Here is a 22,242-nt window from a genome sequence, read left to right on the forward strand (position 1 = left end):
TTTTGTAAATGTTCCTTATTGAACACAACAGTAATACATGACATGTAATTAAGTACACATAGACAGGGGATGGGGTAGTCCTGACAACTGCAGACAGAAACTGTACACTCATAACAGGTTATGTTTTCATAGCCCTCTATGTATATAGCATCAGTGTAAACAGTGTAACTCAGAAATACATGTAAACATAGTTTGGCATGAGAAAATTTGAAATCATGTAGGTCAGTGGTGGAATAAGTGTTTTTTTACTCAGGTAAAAGTAGCTGTATAACAATGTAAAATACTCAGATACAATTAAATGTCCTGCTTTCAAAATACTACTTGAGTAAAAGTACTCATTATGCAAACAAATGCCCCCTGTGGCTGATGTGTTATTATAAATTACATTATTAGATTATGATTAAGTTAAGTTAATGTTGATCATTATCAATGCATGAGTATAATTTTATTGTTGTAGTTGGCTGAGGTGGTTTAATAGTTGAGTCAACCTAAGGGCCAGACCCCATCCAAAAGGTCACAAAATAAATCGAAGTGGTCTTGAGATGATTAACGCAAAAGAAGAAAAAGTTTGAGATGTTGCATGCTTACACTGCTTTTGGTGTAAAATTCTTATTTAAATGAAATCATCTGGAAGTTAAGAGAAGAAATCTCTTTTGTGGAACTGCTAACAACTCAGACAACTGAAACATGACAATTAAGGGGGTTATAAGCTTAAGAGGCTGGGAAGCACTGGTTAAACTCTCAACAATGCATTGCATTTTATAAGCTTATTATGTCATATGATGTATTTTAATGCAAAATCTTAATCTTAAAAGTAACTAGTAATTGTAGCAGTCAGATAAAAGAGCATCAAAACGGAAATACTCAAGTACCGTTATGTCAAAATTATATGTAAGAGCTGTACTTATAAATAAACTGAATTTCTACCACTTCTGTAGGTTCTACTTTGTATTTTCACATTTAAGAAAAGTTAGGAAAGTTTGGTAGCAATATACGGTCACTGCAGGAAGCGTAGTTTGTACTATAAGCAATGATTTTGTTGTATAAACTGAAACATTTTGGGAGGAAAATCACTGTCGCATAATTTGGTGACGGAGAACTTCTGCGTCCGAGGGGAAAGTCAGGAACCAACTTCGCTAACTAACAGCAGGTAACTAAAACTGGATACAAGCGTGAGCTAATGTCAGCCTCAACAGCAGAAAACACAATGCGCATCCAACACAATATATCGAGACCACATTAGCTGAGTGTTAAACTTATAAAACAGCTTTTGACTTCTTGCAGAAAGTTGGACGGTTGACGTTAGCAAGGCCAGCTAGCCGTTACATGCTAAATAGCTGTTAGCCACTTGTAACATGACAGCTACGTTTGACTTGCTAAACAGCAACTTTATCTAACTCGCGTGTGTGTGTGTGTTTATTTAGAGCTTTGTGTTTTTCCTCAGTAAAGTCTGGAGCAAGATAACAACACAACACGTATTTTTTTGTTTGCTTTGAGCACACAGCCGAGCCTCTTGTGCTACCAGCTGTCACATTTTCGGTTTGTTAGACATAAAAGTTTAGTACCAAAGCAAAGTGTGTCGTGATTAAATGAATGACGCTTTGTGAATTACTCTGACTCATGTGTTGCCTTGGTAGGTTTTGAGCCTTGTGCTGGCCATGGGGGACATGAAGACCCCAGACTTTGATGATTTGCTGGCAGCTTTCGACATTCCTGACATTGATGCTAAAGAGGCCATCCAGTCAAGTCCAGAGGAGGACAGAGATGAAGTGGGGACTAATGCAGAGGAAAGAGAGAAGGGGTCCCCTCCATGCTTTTCCCTGCTCTCCTGCCACAGTGAGCCACCTGTGGTCAGTGTTATTGTGAAGAACAGAGTACGGTCTGAGTCTTGTGAAGAGGAGGAGGAGGAGGAGGAGGAGGAGAAGTCTGTCAGGGACGATGCCAAAACAGACAATCATTCAAACAGTAGCTCTGACTCTCAGATTCAGGTCAAGTTGAGTGATGTCACCTCACAGCTGGGTACTAAACCCCCCGCTGATGGAGCCACAGAACCCCAGATTGCCAATGGCTTTGAGGGATCTACCACCAGCAATCAGGGACAGGTCGACACAGAGCTGTGGCCTCGGCATTCACCGTCACTGAACGATAACGAGGGAGGATGTGATAAAGGAGTTGGATTAGCCCAGCACACAACTGATGTCATGAACAGTTTGAAGCCCCATCTCTACCCCGAGTCTTCAATTGGCACCGGTCCTAAATCCCCACCTCCTCCCTCCCTGCATTCTTCTAGCCCTCACCTTCCTCCTCGCTCCCCCCAGACAGAGGAAACCTCTCTCCTTGACAGTTCGCCACCCTCCCCTTTACAACAAAACGGGACTATTAAGGCTGGAATGAAGCGTGTCACACACTCAGATGAAGATGACTCAGAACCAGACTTAGGAAGTCCGCTGGTGATCCAGGAAAGCCCAGAGTTTGTTATGCCCTCTCCTCCAAAATTTAAACACAGAGCAAAACCTCAGTCTGAGCTGCGTGGGTCCGCTGAAACCACTTCTTGCCACATTTCTCTTCCTCCTCCCCTCTCCTCCTCTCTGGCATTGGTAAAATCTAAAGTCCAACTTGCGCAGGGGGGGCGACCTTCCACCCCCACCCATTCCTCCACAGCTCCTCAGCCACACAGCCCCCAGGACAGCCTCCCCTCTGTCAATCCGGGCTCTGCATCAGTCCAAGAGGAGAAATACCCAGAGCATGTGATTGATGAGAGGGACTCGCCTGAGAGCCCACCGCCCAGTGAGACGGGTCTTGTATTCCCCAAGAGAAGCAGCAGCAGCAGCAGCAGCCCTGATTCGGTCCCAACACCAGGTCAAGCAGTGAACCACACGGCCTTCGATCCCCAAGACGAGCTCATGGAAAGTGAGCCCAGCCAAGAGGACAGGCCAGGTGACACTGAGGAGCAGAGTGAAAAGACGGCTGGAGATGTGGAAAACGAGGAGAAATGTGGTAATGGCACATCGTCTGAGGATCCTGTGTCTGCTAGCGCTGCGCAGACAGGTTCATCTGCATTGCGCCCACTCAAAGTTAAAATCAAAATGCCTTCAGGGAACTTCACAAGGACTGTGACTAGTGCGGCACCTAAAAGAAGCGTAAGAGCTCGGGGCTCAAAACCTTCACCAGAGGGTCATAACACAAGATCCAGAAAGGAGGTATCACAGCAGTCTCTTGCAGTTGCAGTTAATCAGGATGCTGCAACACTAGATGGTGCCAGTACAGTCAGAGACAAACCCGCAATGACCATCAAGCCTAAAGTTTCCCCCACAGCTGTCAGCATCACCAAAACCGCAGCCCTGCCCTCCATCTCGTCAGCCAGGGTCAGCCCAGGCGGGATCAACCTGCGGAGCCTGGGTCAGAAAACTTTCAACAGTGGGGTGACACTGCCTGCACCTGCAGCTCTACTTCCTCCTCAAAGTAGCAGCAGACCAGCCTCCATAGTCAACAGCACCGGGGCGATCATATCCAAGAGTCAGACCAACCTGGTAGAGGCCTTCAACAAAATCCTCAACAACAAGAACCTGCTGCCCAGTTATAAACCAGATCTGAGCTCTCCTCCTCCTGCAGAGTGGGGCCTTCCTCTACCTGCACAGGTGAGAAAGGTTTTCATTTATGTAAACATAAATATTATGAAGGAACAGGAGGTGACGTACAAGTACAAATAACTTGTGATATTGCATTAAAAGAGGGTTCACTACCACTTATGAACAGAAAGTCATTCACTCTGACTTACAGGATAATGCTCCCACCAGGCAGGCCCATCATGATCTCTCAGTATAGTTTTTCAGTTTCATACATACATATCTGAGAAGATGAATGTTTGGTCCTCTGCAGGGTTACCGCTGTTTGGAGTGCGGCGATGCCTTTGCCCTGGAGCAGAGTTTGTCACGGCACTACGACCGGCGCTCGTTGAGGATTGAGGTGACTTGTAATCACTGTGCCAAGCGCCTGGTCTTCTTCAACAAGTGCAGCCTGCTTTTACACGCCAGAGAGCACAAGGAGAGAGGCCTGATCATGCAGTGTTCACACCTGGTCATGAAACCTGTACCTGTGGAGCAGATGATTGTCCAGCAGGAGCCAACGCCAAATGGTTAGTTGAAGTTGTTTCTGTCTCAGGACCTTTGTTTGTTTATTTATTTGGATGTGAGTCTTGTGTGATGGTATATTCCTCCTTGATGCAACTCTCTCTTTTGTTTCTCCTTTTCCTCAGGTGTGCTTTCTCCGTCTCTCCTGTCACCTTCTTCAGCATCATCATCATCCTTTTTAGGCCAGGCCACCCCAAACGCAGTACCCCAGCCACATCAAGCAATAACTAACAAGAAAGCAGATGCACTGCAGTACATCGGTAATAAATGTCCTGAGTGTCAGGCTCAGTTCAGCAGTAAAGAAGAGGTGGCCCAGCATTTCCAAGAAATCAAAGCAGCACACACCACTGTGAGTCCAGTGTGTGTAGGTGTGAAGGGGGGAAAAAAACATTTATTTTCTTATGAAATACAACATGAACTCTGACTTTATTCTTCTTCTGTTGTTCTCCAGTCATGCACAGAATGTTCTCCTCCAATGCTCCTGCCCAATAGCTGCAGTGCAGCAGCTCACCAACGCATCCACCAAGGCTGCCAACCGCACGTCTGCCCAGAGTGTGGTGGTACGGCCAAGCAGACGCTCTTTCAAACACATCTGGATGAAATCTGTTTGCACTCTGCACGCCGCATCGGGTACAGGTGCGATATCTCTCCATGTGGTTGTTCACTTAAACATAAAAAGTATACTGTTGTGAAACTCAATTTACATTTTCACATAATTCCTTCTCTCCCTGCAGATGTTCCAGCTGCCTGGTGGTGTTTGGAGGGCTGAACTCGGTGAAGTCTCACATCCAACAGGCTCATTGTGACATGTTCCACAAGTGCCCCAGCTGCCCCATGGCTTTCAAATCTGCCCCCAGCATACAGAACCACATCACTGCCCAACATCCAACGCTGACTGAAGGACAGGCCATGTACTGCGTCCACACAAACACTCACAGATTTGAAGCTGACATGAAAAGAAATGTCTCTTTTACAATAATAGTTGTTTTTTTTCTTACAGCTTGATCTATAAATGTGTCATGTGTGACACAGTTTTTACACACAAGTCCCTGCTGTACGTCCACTTTGACACTCATTTAACCAATCAAAAGGTGCACGTGTTTAAATGCCCTGAGTGCACCAAGCTGTTCTCTCAGAGGAATTCTCTAATGGACCATTTCAAGGTATATCTATACATATATATGATCCAATATAGCCCAGTGAGACAAGAAACAATCTCAGCCTTTTAATTTCACTCCTTTTCCCCCTGTTCTGTTTCTCAGACCCACAAGACTCTCACATTCAAACAAGAGTTGCCTTCATCCCCAGCTACTTCCTCTCGCTCACGGCCTTCAGTGAAGTTGGAGAGCTCAGATGGGGAAGACTTGATGGATCAAGATAAAGAGGAAAAAGTGAAGACAGAGAGGATAAAGACCCCCTCAGGGTGGAAGTGTGTGCCTTGCCATGCTCGCTACACAGACCGGGAGGAATTCATTGCCCATATGGCCAAACAGCATAACAAGGTCTGGAAGTTTTACCCTGTTAAGATCTATGATTTCACTAAATTCAGTTTGTTATCAGATACAGTCACATACATGTGTGTGTTTGTGTAGATTCTGAAGAAATTTCCTTGCAACAAATGTGAGAGCTCCTTCACCACAACCTCCAGTATGAGACGCCACATCAGAGACAAACACAAAGTCATGAATCGTTCCTTCCGCTGCCAGTAAGTATCCCACATACTGTCTGACTGTACGAAACCTAAATCTAGAGGTTTGTAGTTGTAAACCCTCAAAGTCTTACAAGATTTGCTTTCAGAAAATATACAACAAATTGTGAAACTTACTGAAGTATAACTCCTGAAAGTGATTGATGTACATAAATGCTGCATGGTAAAAGTAATCCTTGCAATCAGTAGATTAGACTGGTGTGTTAAATGTATTGATAAAAATCTCATTTAAACACATCAGTAAAGGATAACAGAATATCACCACACTTTACTGCATTTGTCTCATTTAAAGGTGCTAAACTGTTTTAAATATCAAAATAGATAACTCCTTTACCTCCTGTGTGTGTGTGTGTGTGTGTGTGTGTGTGTGTGTGTGTGTGTGTGTGTGTGTGTGTGTGTGTGTGTGTAGGTTCTGTACTGAGAGTAAGAAAACATTCAGCAGCAGAGCACTGCTGGAGAGGCACATTCAGCTCAGACACAGTAAGGACACTGTGGGTCAGGACACATTGATGGTGAGCCACTCGCTTTGTATTTCTCACTAGAAGTCAAAAAGTCAAAAAGTACTAAGATGATATTACTGTATTGGCCCAACTATAAGACAACCACCCCCCCACATACTTTTCCAACACCTGTTTTTGGGAAAATACTTTTTTGAAGACACAACACACTCAACTGGGCTAACAAAACACTTTGTGGGCTGATAACAGACTCACTATAAACTGACTCGAATACACTTGCTAGCCTAACGACATTAAGACTACAAACAACCCATGATGAAACACTCTGTATGGGCTGGTGTTACACTGATACTCTCTTCATTCAAAAATAATATCTGATATTGTGAACACATAAATGTCTAGTCCTCGAAAATATAAGACAACTCCCACTTTTTCAAACATACAGTATTTTCCAGGTTAAAATATCATCTTATATTCGGGCCAATATGGTAACAACAATTGTCTTGAATTGCTTTGGTCTCAGGGAGGCAGAAATGAGGCAGAGAGCTCCTCAGAACAGGACAACAGTTTAGGGACTCGCCGCAGACGGAGAGGACCCATGAAGACGGAGCAGGATGAAGAATCCACAGATGGAGTGAGTCCAGTGAAGAAGTTGCGCTCCTCCTCTGCACCTGCCCCATACTCTCTCCCTGAGTCAGGGTTCCGCTGTGCGCCCTGCGGTTTCACCACAGAGGGTCAGGCAGCATTCCTGGAGCACATCGTTCAGCACCGGCGAGCGGGGCCGGAGGCCAGCGATCAGCAGTGTCTGCAGTGTGGCGCCTGCTTCACGTCCATCTCCTCCCTGTCACGCCATCGCTTCATCATCCACAAAGTGAGAGACACTGACAACCAGCAAGCCCTCGGCGCGCGCTCGGCAGCCTCCCCTGTTAACAACAGGAACCATGATTCTCTGGACGGTTTTGCACCAGCGTCGCCTTCCTCTCAGCTCTCCATGGCTCAGGGGAAGGAAGAGGATGGCACATTGGCCTGTAAGGTGTGTGGCAAACAATTTGAAAAGGCAGCAGATCTGAATACACACTTCAGAACTCACGGTATGGCTTTTATCAATGCAAGGAACGCAGGAAAAACTACCTAAGGTGCCAGATGTGAGAGGAAGGGTAGTGTCAGTAGATGATGAAAAAGTGCCTTATTTATCCCTGACTTCTCCTTTAAGTGTGGGTCAGCACACCGATGCACTAATTTAACCAAAGATTGCTAGAATAGAGTTTGTATGTGAATAGATTGTAAAACAATCAAATCTGATTCTCACTGGTCGAGACGAGCCTTAACCTTCTACGTTTGACACTCAGGATCTAACGCTGCATTTCTGTGTTCAGTAATGATACTAATGAGATTAGAGCTTCTTCCCCTGTCAGTGGACAGTTAGTCTGACTAGTTCACTGCTGTGACCACATTCACATATTAATGTGCCAGTAGGGAACTGTGAATGTTAGTACAAAATGCTACTGTGATTAAGATGGTTATTTCAATGAATGTTGATAGACAGCGACGGAATGTGACTGTTTTGATTTCAATATTTCATCCTACTGAGACTCTTGAATGCCAACCCAGGTATTTTTTTTTTTGTTTTTTTTTTGTAAAGTCCTTTTTTAAACATATTTTTAGAGAATCATTGCAGGGGTTTAGAGTACGTTAGCTCAGTGGCTATCAAGTGTGTATACTTCTAATTTATTGCCAGCCATTATCCAAAATATATGATAACATTTTAGATTGATTTATATCTTTAAAGGCAGCCATTGGCAAATATACATTTTAGTGTGTGTATATGAACATTTATTTACAGACTTCAACTGAACTTCTGAACTAATGGAAGCTATTGTGTGTAAGATAGAGGACTGTGGATTTTGTCCCCCTTCACTTACATTAAAATCATGTTAGAGAGGGATCTTTTCGCTGCCCAATTACAGCGACCAGTGACTGTTTTTGATATGTCTTCAAGTTTCTTTTCATACGTTACTGAAATAAACGTTGACCAGTAGCTTTCTGGAAGAAAGAAGTCAACCTGAAAAAATAAAGTATGCAGTGGAAAATGGTCAGCAATGATCTGAAGTGTACACAATTTCAAGTTATTCTGGTAAAATTTTCAAAACCATTGAAATGAAGGTTTAATGCCTTTTTTTAAAATGTAATGTACTGTATTTACATCGGATTAACTGATTTATTCCTTCTCTGTGAGGAAGTAAAATGATGTATTTGGGGGTTTTGGTATTGGGGCATATGTTTGTCTAAATCCTGTTTTATGAGATCACTGTAAACAAAAGATCAGCATGTATGTGATAATGTGTATTCCTTACGAGAATCATGTGTTTGAGTATTTCTTTAGTCTTTGGCACTGCTACAGCATCTTAAAATGATTGTTCTGCATAACTGGATGTAATCAGATTACTGTATTCTGTTAGATTTTGAGTGCTGTGTCGTGTTTTGATTTTTTTTTTTCTTTTGTTTTTTTGTCAACTAGCACTATTTTCAGCCGTTCATATCTGTCTGATAGGTTTTGGGCTTGCTTGAATATCTCTGACCACAGGATCCATAGACTGAGCTAATGTCCACTGTGTTTCAAAAAAAAAAGAAAGAAAGAAATTCCTTTAATTTGCTGTAGTTGTCTGTGACCTGTGTATGCTTGTGTTTACTTTCTCAGGAGATTATCCAATGCTTTAACACACATTGTTCTATTTTTATGTTTTTGCATTGACAAGATAATTTCTAACCAAACGTTTATTAAAAAAAAGATTAATAAAACTGGCACATTATCAGTTTAATTGATGTCTTATTTATTTATAACTTGTTTTTCCTCCATTTTAACAGTAATGTAACATCTCAATAAGTCAGTACATTAATCGTCTTTATTGAGTTTAATTATATGTAATTTTCCATCTGTGGCAAATATCCAAATTATGAGAGCATAAGACACCAGAGTAACAAACATCAAATATTTCTTTTAGTTCTATTAAAATATACTTTCTTAGAAATATATAGCGATAGAATATATAAAAGTGAACAAATGTTAAGGCGAAGATAAATCCCAGCACATTTTACCTGTAATCATCTGATTATATTGTGTACAACAGCCACACTTCTATGCTCACACACAAATTATCTCACAGTCAATCTATGAGAAACGTCTTCACAGCATGTTGTCAAAAATAAGATAAACTTGGAAGAATTATAAGTGCTCTATAATGATAACTTCTCAGAAAACAGAGGCTACATGTGTTTGGTTAGCAGAAGCTCCTGCTGGTTTAGCAGGTGGATGTGGTGACTGTTCTCACAGCAGCAGGAAGCCCATGACAAGAAAGAGAAGCGGCTTCATGAAGGCCGAGATCCCCTCAACACTCAGCGATGGAGCTCCTGGATGAGAGAGTGACATTAGAGTCATATAAAGACTGAATCCAAAGATTTCCTTACTGAGAGCCTTTAAAGGCCTCAAAAACCTTAATTTTCTTACTATTAGCAGTGGGGTCCTACGTGAACACAATTTTCCGCCAAAGTTAGAACAGTTTTGGTTATTCCGTGAATAATTTCAGTTTTCCTCTGTGCTCTCCTTAGTGGTTTGAAGTGGGTGGGGCTCAGAAAAAGGTGAAGTCATGTAGTTTTTTCATTAGTGTTAGAATCAAAATGTGGACATTCAACACCATTGTCAATCTGATCACACTCACACAGTCCTGATGAAACAGATAAGTTAGTTTTTGAGAGTTTATCTCTTAAGGGCCCTGAAAGGTGAAATAATTAAACCTGCAGCAACTGATCATTTTGGCCACTTGGGGGCAGCAGATAAACACAACACTGACATCACCTTTTAAGTGGATATGGTGAACTTGTTAACAAACAGATTATTTACACATCCAGCGTATATGGAGTAACATTATCATTCATTTCCAGACAGGTTCCTGTTGACCTAATGAATATAAGTCCCATATTCACTCTCCTTTTAGCTCTGGTTTGGTCTCCACCAGCTCCTGAGGGAAATATCTGGGTGTGAGGCTGATGAGAGCCATAAGAGTGAACCAAAATAGTAAACCAAAACAATGTGCTGAAAGCCACTGTAAAGCTCCATAGGTTAAACTGCAGGGAATTACTGTCACTATAGGAGACACATTTCACATTACACCATCCATTGTATTATGAAAATATTGATTATAGCCACTTTACGTATTTTTCTTTAACATTACATTTTGATGATCACCAATTGTGATCACCTTTTCCTTACTAAGCCCTGTCCACTTAAAGCCAGTGAGAAGAGCACAGAAGAAACACAAATACAGAAGATTTTCATTTGAAATAACCAAAACTGTTCCAACTTCAGCAGAAAACTCAGTTCACGTAGGATCACATCACTCATAGTAGAAAGCTGAGAAAATATGTTTCCAGGGACTTAAATAAATAATACCAAACTTCGTTTGTTGCTTATTTAATTGTGAATATCTATTGTTATATAAATGTAATTGAAATCAAGAAGCCAGGCTCCCATGGAAGTTGTTTTTGGTAGGTAAAATTAGGTAAAATATTATTGGTTACAAATGTTGTAAAGCAGAGCTATCAATATGTTAACAGTATAACATTATATAATACTCTATGTAATAATAACAACGCAGTATTTAAACACTGCAGAATATGTTAATTTACAGCAGTGTACATGTGTCTCCTTACCTGACTCAGTTTCTTCTGTTTGGGACCCAAAAGTAGCTCTCTCAAGGGAAGCCAGTTGCTTGCCTCCTAGTGCAGCTCGCTGTTCTTTGGTAACCATGGCAGCGTTGTCAGGTCCGAGAGCCGCCAGTTGTGCAACGGAGAGTGCCTGACAGGAAAAAAAAGAAGGTTGTACAGAGGTCAGAGGCCACTCAGATTCAGCTCACATGAAAAGAGGGACAGGAGAAGGTTAGAGAAAGTTACTCACAGCAAAGTTTTTTGGAGGAATGAGTGTGATGCAGGTCTCGCTGAGAAATGGGAAGACAGATGGATCCAAAGAAGCCAATTCATTTACATTCAACCCAGCTGAGGGAAACAGAAACAGTGCATCAGTATTTTGTACGATGCTGCTGCTGAGCAACAAACCCAAACAAAAACTAAAACTAGTTTTGCACCAGATGATGGTCCAACAGTTCTTTTTTCAGACATACTACAATGGGGTTTGGTTTCCTGAAGAGAACACGGAGTAGGGGAAATTATCTCACCAATGATGTTGCCCAAGTCGGACACTTGTGCTTCAGTCCAGGTGCTGGGCTCCCCAAAGGCGGACACAGCAAGACTTTTCAGGTACTGAGCAATCTTGAAGGAGCACTGAATACCATTCATTGAACCCACAGCATCCCTGTGACACACACATAAACACACACACACACACACACACACACACACACCATCTTATTCTGCGGCTTATGACAGTAACAATATTTGATTCTGCTGCAAAGAATTCATTGGTGGAGTTCAAAGGCAGATTCAAAGGTCTGGACCCAGGAAACACAAACTTTGAGTGGAATCTTGCTCTTGATTGTATCTTGATATGCCATTAAAACTATTTAAGCATCCAGAATTATTTGTTTATTTATTAATAATATGAATACTGCTGTTTTCGCTCCAATTATCTCAAATTACAAGTAGTGTGTGGTGCTGACTAGTTAATATTAACTATATATATAAACTATTTTATTTGGAAATAAAAGAATTTGTGAATATAACAAGCAGAAAGTTGACATAAATAAAACCATGAGAGAGGTCTGTATGGTGCACAAACTTGAAGGCGTCCAAGTTGAGCTGTTGGATCTCGTTGGGGCTCAGGCCACAGATGAAGCGGTTCAGTGCCACCATCTCTGCAGCTCCCAGCCGATGTGCTCTCAGGTTGTTAAGTTTAGCAACGCTCTTCCACACTGACTGTATCTATTGAGATGGTTCATCTTGATTAGTGAATATCATGAGTATAACAGTCATCTGCATATTGAGCTGTTCTTATACTCAACCTGTGACTCATTCCAGCTACAGTGGGCAATTTCCTCCAGAGTGTCCAGTGAGAAGGGGAGCTTCTCCAGGTCTGAATTGGAGAAGCCCTGAGCTATGCATCCTATCTGTGTGACTGCACTCTCAGTCATCTGTGACACTGGGCCAAAGGCCTGCAGAAAGAAACACAAACACTTACTAAAATGAATAAGACTTCCGGGGGTGACTATGTTGATAAAATGATTGTAATGAACATTAAATGTAGGATTTCTACATTGATACATGCAATTACAACTTTAAAAAATTCATAATTTCTCTTTTGATTGAGTTTTGAATTTGGAGTTTGGCGACAACTTAGAATAAAACTAACCAAAAATGTTAAAACAAGAGAAAGAAAATGATCATGATTCATTCAGGATCAGTGCCTTTACTGTACCTCCATTGCTTTTTCACTCAGCACAGCCAGTTGGTCTGCGTCATAGTCAGAAATGGACCCAAGTATTTCTACAGTAGCGAGGAAGGTGTCCTTTGAGATTGTATTCAGTTGTTTAGCTGTCCAGTAGACGTTGGTCATTTGCAGTTCTTCAATTAACTCCACATTGGGGGTTTTGTCAGGGATAGCATTATGGACAGAGTTAGTGCTGTTCTGTGACGTGGTGATGGTGAGATAGAAGAATTTCTTTTTCAGAACTTCTGAGATGTGGGGTAGGGGTGACTTTAGGAAATACAGAACATCCTTCATCCAAGGCTAACAGAGATAGAAGGAAAAAAAACAAAAAGACATCATGAAAAATGCGGGCATGATTTACTGATGATTTATTGATATCCGTATTCCAGATCCATATTCTTCATATATTTAAAATCTGTTTACCTAATATTGTCAGTCTTTTTCTCCATATTGTAATTTTACTTGTTACTTGTTATTTCTATCTACTCTCTACACAAGACATCTATTACATGTCTGTCTGCCCTGGAAGAGGGATACCTCCTCTGTTGTTTTTGTTGAGGCTTCTTTCTTTCCCTCCTTTATGTTTTTTGTTAGTTCTTCAAGAACACAGTGTCTAAGAATGGATGGTGTCATTTTGAAAATGTAAAGCCCTTTGAGGCAAATTTGTGATTTGGCTATATAAATGATAAATGTGAAAAAGCAAATAGGACATCATGAGCTGCATCACTGTCCAGAGAAGATGACAAAATACACATAGAAAAGACCTTGTTGGGCAGAGCAGGTGTTGCACTGTCATCCAAAAGCAGGAGAGGACCAAGTGATTCCGTAGTCTCAGCTGACCAATCAGATGGATCCCTGTAGAAGGTGAAAAAAGGTGATCAGACACTTGTTTTTTCTTGTCTTTCTCTGCAGTAACTCCAGCATCCATAGAGAGCATGTCCTACCCAAAAGTCTGTTTGACCAGCTTAAGTAGTGCGGCCCTGTGGGGCTGAGGAATGTGATGACAGGAAGCCATGTCCTGCAGGGTGGAGTTGAGAACATCAGGGACCATGAGGGACAGTTGGGAAGGCTGAAGCTCACACAAGAGCGGTCCAACCCTGGACACATCCTCGATGGTCAGTCCAGATAGAGCTGTTCCCTGCAAATGCACAGTAAACACTGCATGTGTGCAACCACTGGACTCACAGTGTAATATTAATTGGTGTGCAGATGCCTTCATACAGGACTCTCTAATGGCATATATACTATATACACTGTATGCTGGCTTTTCCTTTCCTTTGGCAGCCATTTTTATGTATCCTTGTACGTACATTGATCAGGCAGAGCAGAGATCTCTTGGTGAGTGCGGGTCGAGAAGGGCTACGAAGAGGTAATGAGCTCAGGTTGGCCTCTTCCATCTTGTCGAGGAAGACTGGACACACGGAGTCAGGCAAATCATTCACCTTCGAAGGCCTGGGATAGTTTGAATAAGACAGAGATGGAGAAATGGAGACTGTTACTTTTTATTAAAGAATGCTTTTTAATACATGGTTTAGTAAGACAGAGAACAGAGTATATCTTCTTACAGCAGGTGAAGAAGCAAGGATGTGGGAATGTCATTCAGCTCCTCCACTGTGATGGTTTTGAAGTAATCACGTCTCTTTTTCTCCAAAGTTGCAAAAAGCTTTCGGGCTGCACATCCTGTCTGAAAACATATATTTGTTATAAATGAAGCGCACATGTTAACATTTATTTCTATGTGTATGTATACTGTATGTGTGAGTATATACATACTTGTACTTTGGAGAGCCACTGTGGCGCCTCGTCTATGGCCTCAGCCAAGTCCAAAGCATCACTGTCAGCAACTTTGTCAATCATCTTACAGGTAAGGCCCTGAAGGATTGAACGCATCCTCCTGTTCCAATAATATTTTAACTGTTAGCATATAAAGCAATGGCAGAATATACTGTGTGTGTATACATTTTATACATTTCTGGAATTTCTGGTATTTTGGCCACTGCTGTATATCTTACTTATACTGAAGTTGCTTTAGATCATGTAACTTTTTTGCCAGGAAAGCCGCCTAAGGAAAGGAAAACAAATGGGGAAGTGTGGCACCAATTCTTGAGTGAATACACCTCATTAACTTCAGTAAGAATTATTTGATTACTTTCTGGAAGATTATGTGATCCAGACCACATTAACTTAACATCTCTTTAACATTAAAACAATAAGCGGTGAGATAATAGGGATAGCCGCATATTTCAGAGATGGATTCAGGCAAAACAGAGTTTACCTGTGGCAGACTCCAGATTTTATTCTCCACTTGGTCCAAAGAGGTGATCTTTGCTTTGTCCAGGTTGTTAAGCGAAATGCTGCGAAGCAAAGGGCCAGGCAGCTTCTGCACCAGCTCTGAGGGATCTACATTCTCACGCAGCTAGAGGGGAAACATTTAATTCCTCTGATGAAAATGATATTTACAGTGTATATCAAATACACAGGATATCAACGATAATACAATTAATCATTCACTTCATCTCCAACTTGTTTTTGTCTCCATACTTTTCAATTCAATACTTTATTGCCATGTCAATACATCTGATAGGAATTTGCTTCAGTATAGCTCTTAAAAACAGACAAAACACACATAAAGCAGATAAAATAGATTAAACAAGAACCACAAAAATAGTTATCACATTTATTCATAATTAATGTCCTGCATGGTATCATCTTGTGGAAAAAGTGCTTTGTGCTGCTACATTTGTTTTAAAGTGCTTGTTGCTTTGTGCTGCTATGTACCTATTTTTAAAGTGCTTGTTGGCTAATGCTTTCTCTGCTACTGCAAATGCTTTTGTGTCAGATTTCAAATATCGAACAGCCTCATAATATGTGCGGTTCCTGAGGCGAGATGTCCTACAATTAAGACTCTGGAGTCTCCTTCCTGAAGGGAGGGGTTTGAAGAGGGAGCTAGCAGGGTGAGAGGGGTTGATAATCACCCTCTCCGCCTTGCATCTGATATGTGTGGCATATGTGGAGGAGACAGAAGGAAGATAACAGCCAGTGATCTTAGATGCTGTGCGTACCACTCTTTCCAATTGTCCCCTCTCAAGGGAGGTTGTGTTGCCATACCACACTGTGACTGAGAAGGTGAGGACACTCTCCACAGTAGCACTGTAAAATTGCAGCATCGTCTTCCCAGTTACACCAAACTCTTTAAGCTGGTGCAGAAAGTCATGCCTGTCACTGCTTTGTCATCTGCAAATTTAATAATCTGCACAGATTCAGAATGGGATACACAATCACTGTTATGAGTACAGCAGATGTGACCCCAGTGTTGAGGGTCAGAGGCCTAGAGGACATGTTACCTACCTTAACCACTTGCTTCCTATCAGACAGAAAATCTAAAATCCAGTTGCATAGAGACTGATAAATTCCCAGCACCTGGAGTTTATGGAGGAGTTTATAGTTTATAGTTTAAGGGGCACGATGGTATTAAATGCCGAACTAAAATCGATAAACAAAACCCTTGCATAGGTGGCGGGGGCCTCCAGCAACCTCTACAGACCTGTTAGCCTGACAGGCAAACAGGTAAACTTTTATCTTAATATTTCATCACAATCAAGAAAATAATTTGTCTTAATAAATAATGTAAGCCTCTGTTTCCTACTCGTCTCTCCTTACTCACCCGCTGCAGCACGGCCTTCAACTGCCCCCTTCTCATCCGCTTGGAGATGTTCTTCAGACCCTCTGTATCACTGAGAATCTCCTGGGCTTCGACATGCTTGAGCATACAGCTTGGCACACCTTCCATAACCGACTGAAGTACCTTCAGCTCCTTGTATGACACCTTTTTACACTAAGAGAAAGCAGAATGGGATAAGTACAGAGTGAGAGGTAGAGCATGAGAAAGACAAGCTACCAGCAATGTAAACTCACCTTCTTATTGCCCAGCTGGTTCTTGATCAGAGTGCACACTTGGGCCTTTGTCCATTGGACGTTGGGTCCCAGGGTCTTGAGAATTTTTTTGAGATCGGTGTCAGGGATCATGGACAGTTGTTGGGGAGACAACAAGGTAACACAACCGCCCAGCTTGCTTACTATTTCCAGAATGTTGGTGCTGTTTGAATTTGATATCACAGACTCAAGAAGGCGCTTCTTCACCTTGAGTCAGGAGGAGGTAAAAAGACAAATAGCAAACAAGAGATTACTAAGATTCATGAAATTAATTCTATCTGTTACTTCAGACCTGGCAGCAAGAGACATGGGTGTGAAAGACTGGGAAAGTGAGGTATACCTTTATGATTCTGGGGCTGTTGCAGTCGGCAATCTGAGAGAGGAATTTCTTGCTGAGATCAGGAGTCATGTCTGGAGCATTGTAATAATAACAAGCCAGTGTGCCAAACCTGAGGAAGTTCAAAGACAAAATGTGGTGATTATTCTAACTAACTCTAAATGTAATCAGCTCTCTATTATGCCAGTTACATTCATCTGTATTATGCAACTCCCCGTAGCACTGCTTTAATCTACTAACCAAAAAAATTAAATTCTAAGACTTCAAAATTACATGATATTTTCTCTCATCATGTCTTTTATAGAGAATTATTGTCATTAACGTATTTGTTGGTCGGTCCACCACTTTAGTCCAGACTGAAATATCTCAACAAGTATTGGATGGATTGCCATGAAATTATGTCCAGACATTTGTTTTCCCCAGAGGATAAATCCTACTGAGCTCTACTGATTGATCATCTGCCACCAGCAGGTTGACATTTGTGGCCTTTAGTGAAATCTCATGACAACTATTGGAGTGACTGTCATGAAATTTGGTACACAAATTCATCACCAAGGTGAACATACTTTTGCAATCCCTTGACTTTTCATCTAGTGACATCGTCAGGCCAAAATTTCAATTTGTCTAATACTTTGGGTTATGACTAATACAAAATATATTAGTATTATTAATATTTATGAATTAATATTTAAGCTAATGACATTCCCATCAGCATCAACTGTAATTTGTGTTTGAAGCTAATTAGCTAATGTTAGCATGCTAACATGCTAGACTGAGATGGTGAATATAATAAGCATTATACTTGCTTTACATCAGTTTGCATTGTTATATGTGTGTCACATGTGAGCAAGTTAGCATGCTGACATTAGTGTTAAGCTCAAATCACTGCTTTGTCAAGTATAGCCTGACAGAGATGCTATTGTGGACATTTTTTGTTGATTTGTTCTTTCTTTTATAGTGAGTGAGTGACTGTAACAAAGCTCTCTCTCATATCTGTTAAGACTTTTACTCCTTACAAACCCCAAACCTCAACACTCAACAGCAGACGACAGAGGTGTGACATTCAGGGTACATAGTGAATAGCAGGCATTGAGACCACAAGAGTCTCTTCCTCTGTTCTCTTCTGTTTTGTCAGGAAATGACAGATGACAGTTGAGAATGTTTAAAAAGGTATTTAAGGCTAGATCTTTAGCCAGCAATGCTCTCAACCACTCATCCACACAGTTTTAATGTACTAATATACACACATTTATACATGAATACACACTCGTCTATATGCTCTGCAATCTCCTTCTGTCCACTGAAGCACTCTTGAAATTTTTGGAGAAACTTCTCGCCCAGTCTGGGGCTCATGGGGGTCACCCTACTCAAGGTGGATCTGAACTGGTCTGACTGGAAAAATTCACACAGCTAGAAGAGAATGTGAAGGAAACAAACCAAGAGAGCAACAAATTAAGATCTTGCTATTTCCAGTTTCATTTGCTCTTTAACCTACTTTAAACAAACCCTAACCTTTTCTTTAGGAGATGAGTCAACATCGTGTGGTGCTAAACGGGAGAGGTAAGGCCCCATCATGATCAACGCCTCCAAGTTCAGCCATTTCAGTGAAGGTTCGCAGCGCTCCATCAACACTATAGAATAAATGAGGCTCTTACAAGTCACATTAATACCCACACAATACCTCAAAAGCTACACCTTTACATATCTGTTTTAAACATCCTCTTACATAGACAACAGAAAAGAGGCTGTCTGTGATTTGCATGATTTCCTGGTTTTAAGTCCTATCAAAAGATTTGGACAAAAACAAATGCAAACATAGTCACTGTGGCTTGCAAATATGTGCACCAAAAACACACGAAACAGGTGCTGTTATTCTGTGGCACACACAATCCTCCACTATTCTCTTTAGCGTTCATTGAACAACCAGCCTGTTCTGTTGTTTGTTGTTTAATTTGTGGTTTGCTCTATTTCAGCTGCTTTGTTCAATCCTTTCCTCTGACATTTTTATGCTTATCTCCTTTTTTCCTTTTTCTCTGCAGCCTCTTCTTTTCTTAAGTGCTTGTGCCCTCTTCGGTTTAGTCAGTTCTTTACCTTATGCTTCCCATCTTTTCTTCTCATCTTTCCTTTCTTTTCTCTTTATGATTAAAATAAAGAATATGAATTGATCTGATTATCTCATAAATAGTTAGTGGTGAATATATCAGAATGTGTAACTAGTTTTTACTGTAGGAAGAGGTTTCTGACTTGATGGGCTTAACTCATTTCTTACTTGATCTGGAGTTGGATGATGGCCTCAGAGAACAGTTGAAATAGTTCTCAGTGATCTGCTCTTTTGCCCATTTTAACACTTGAGTCCTTTGATGCTCGGACATGGGATCATACGCCCCCCGCAGCATCTTCATCCTGGAACGAACAGCAATTTTACAGCGTTAAAAAAAGTTGATGAAAGTTGGTGAGGAAAATAATTGTGCAAACACACTCACATCATTTTCATGTTTTGGCCCTCTACTCTGGTAGGAAAGATCATTCTTTTCATACTCAGCAGCGCAGGTTTGGCAGCCAACAGCAGTGCCTCATAGTCGCCTGAGTCCACGTTGTTTTCTCCCTGGGTGGTCAACGTCGCCCAGGACAGAGGAGCCACAAATGCTCGCATGTAACATGCAGATGCCTCCTGAGGGAATGACAAAGATGGCAAACATGATTAGCAGCATTAATTAATGGATTATATCCTCTTTCCTTAGGTTCTTGGCATTAGTGGGAAGTACTGACAGAGGAGTTTCTCATCAGATTGATCATGGTTGAAAGATGGGTGCAATTCCACATCTTGTTTGTCTAAAAAGAGAGAGAGAAAAGAGACAATCAGTGTGTGTGGGGTAAGGCAGGTTTGAACAAATAATGTATAAAATGACCCATCGACAATGAGCATAATGGTTTTAATCAATAACTAACTTGCTACCCAGAATAATAAATATACAAAACGCAAAACATGTTTCAAACATTGTTCGTTGAACGACTCTTGTAAATGTGGTTGACTGCATGCGTACCATTTTATCTGGCTTATCCAAGGGGACACGGCCAAGTGAGTCTTGGTCGGCTCTCACAGTAGAGACTGAATCCAGGACATCGAGAAAAGCAGATTGCAGGGGGTTGGATTGGTCAGCATTTCGGTTCTCCGTCGGCAGGTCACTGAAAGAGAAATGAGAGTGGAAGCAAGAGCTGGTGAGCAGAAATGGTTTTTGATATCATATTTTGTATTTCATTCATTAATTCATTTTATCCTTTAACTATCAAGAGAAATTTGCACTTTACAGACACAATAATTAGTCCCTACTCACATCTCCCAGCAAATAAATCTCTTCACAAGCGTCTAAAACATTTGTACAAGCCTAAAGAACAGGCTGACATCATACCAACTTAAAGTAAATGGCTTTAAAATGGATCTCAGTGTTTAAGAGAATAAATGAAAATAATTCATGGATCTCAGTGTTATTATAATGCATTGACCATAGCTACTGCCAAATTGGCATGTGGCAAGTTTAACCTGTAACACAATTCGGGAAGGAAAAAAAAACATTTTCTTGCCTATTCAGTAAATTAACTGTCATGTTAAATTACCTGTTATTGAAGATTGAATGCAGCAGTCTCATCTCAGGTATTGGGTATCCTGTAACATAGCAACCCTCAATATTTTGATTTTGAAATACATCAGGACTGGTCTGATTATTTGCTATGACTCATGTTACAGAGGACACTCAAAATGCATGCAAACATACACTGGCACATTCACACACCCAGGACGGGGATTAGTATTTGTACAGTGATTTACATGTTGACATAATGTTCAAATGCATGTAAGACACCCTTTTCCTCTCTCTCTCTCTCTCACACACACACACACATACACTAACAACATTAAAAAGTGTGTTGCGAGTTCTCTCACCCTTATTCATGCACTTCATCATCTGATGGAAATAAACACACATTTCATCATTAAATGTTTATGCAGTATATAAGACATTTAGACGAAACAATTACACTCAAAATAAATGTGAACAACCCTAAAACCTGACCAACACTTACTTATGGGATTCTCATACAGTATATAAACAAAACAACATGCCATTTAATGAGATGATAAGAGAAGATGATGAGTTTCAGATTACTACGTACGACTATTGCAAGTTAACAGTGTAACATGCCCAATCTGGACAGTTATGGTCTGCTGGAAGAAGCTATTGACGTCAAGCTGTGATGTTTTCTACAAAAATCATTAAGGCACAAAGGGCGGGTATGGAGCTAAGAGGCCTGTGGATGATGGTAACAAGCAGGTCATAATGCAAAACAGTTTTATTCTCTGTGACAGAATGGAAATAAAGGGACATTTTTCTTGTACTTGATAATTTATTTTATCATAAAAAGGTGATTTAAACATAAAAAACAAAATTTCTTGAGGATCTTACAGCATTTTTAATAACTTCCTGGCACAAACCCAGCTTATTAAACCAAGTTTTAACAATGATACTACATTCAAGCTGAAAGAACTGCACAGAAGATAGTATGGAAAAAAATAACTACAGCATAAGAACCAGACCATTTACCCTCTGTGACCATAAAATAGCAGGATGCTATTCCATTGCAATTACTACTAATGAATGAAATTTGAATGCCATGAATGAGTGCATGTGTATACTCATCCCTCCCCTGCATGAAATAAAATTACATCAGGAATGGAAAATCTTTTCACAGCATCTGGGACATGAGGACAAAGTATTGTGATCGAAAAATTGACAGAGCTCAGTTATCTTTTTGACAGAGAAAACTGTGACTTTTGGACCTGAAAATGTATTTATCAAAAAAAAAAAAAAAAAAAGTTGTTTTGCATACTGCTTCCAGATGAGACATAATCTCTTTCAAAAGTATTCATGAAATTACATACCATTTTTTTGGCCATGTCCTTGAAGTCAGGTTTCTTTCCAGGCATCATATCTGGTTGGATACAGCAATAATGAATAATTATTAAGGCATCTTGCCATTAAGGCTATTTCATTCTTTATCATTCTGATTTAAGCAATTTCCAAGATGAAAGAGGAGATGATGCATGTGGTTGTGTTGCTGTTTACCAAAGGCTGCACAGGCCACAATGAGTAGAAAGAAAAATGTTCCTCCTTTTGGAGCCATGGTGAAATGGTCTGCCCGCCTGCCTGTTGAACATGATGACATAATTCAAAGTGTACATTAAG

General features: G+C 40.8%; 2 protein-coding genes across 2 annotated transcripts; one reads left to right on the forward strand and one right to left on the reverse strand.

Annotated features, from left to right (window-relative positions):
* The first annotated feature begins 1,045 nt into the window (after window positions 1-1,045).
* znf687a (zinc finger protein 687a) lies at window positions 1,046-9,112 on the forward strand. Its single transcript, XM_044358380.1, has 11 exons — window positions 1,046-1,150; window positions 1,638-3,638; window positions 3,880-4,135; window positions 4,256-4,479; window positions 4,582-4,766; window positions 4,865-5,041; window positions 5,131-5,293; window positions 5,393-5,632; window positions 5,723-5,835; window positions 6,248-6,350; window positions 6,820-9,112. Exons 2-11 carry the CDS (start codon window positions 1,659-1,661, stop codon window positions 7,429-7,431), a joined length of 4,053 nt encoding a protein of 1,350 aa, XP_044214315.1. The 5' UTR covers window positions 1,046-1,150; window positions 1,638-1,658; the 3' UTR covers window positions 7,432-9,112.
* On the reverse strand, window positions 9,110-22,216 carry otoa (otoancorin). Its single transcript, XM_044358381.1, has 27 exons — window positions 22,123-22,216; window positions 21,939-21,988; window positions 20,943-20,964; window positions 20,618-20,666; window positions 20,047-20,188; window positions 19,772-19,834; window positions 19,486-19,673; window positions 19,272-19,405; window positions 18,515-18,633; window positions 18,270-18,412; window positions 17,006-17,114; window positions 16,648-16,872; window positions 16,397-16,567; window positions 15,008-15,148; window positions 14,745-14,794; window positions 14,506-14,626; window positions 14,298-14,416; window positions 14,043-14,184; window positions 13,677-13,870; window positions 13,497-13,587; window positions 12,721-13,032; window positions 12,308-12,457; window positions 12,085-12,227; window positions 11,525-11,661; window positions 11,248-11,345; window positions 11,004-11,148; window positions 9,110-9,704 (listed from the first exon to the last, which is right to left on the reverse strand). Exons 1-27 carry the CDS (start codon window positions 22,178-22,180, stop codon window positions 9,622-9,624), a joined length of 3,399 nt encoding a protein of 1,132 aa, XP_044214316.1. The 5' UTR covers window positions 22,181-22,216; the 3' UTR covers window positions 9,110-9,621.
* Window positions 22,217-22,242: the final 26 nt, after the last annotated feature.

The sequence above is a fragment of the Thunnus albacares genome, chromosome 8 (genome assembly GCF_914725855.1).
Source record: "Thunnus albacares chromosome 8, fThuAlb1.1, whole genome shotgun sequence".
NCBI lineage: Eukaryota > Metazoa > Chordata > Actinopteri > Scombriformes > Scombridae > Thunnus > Thunnus albacares.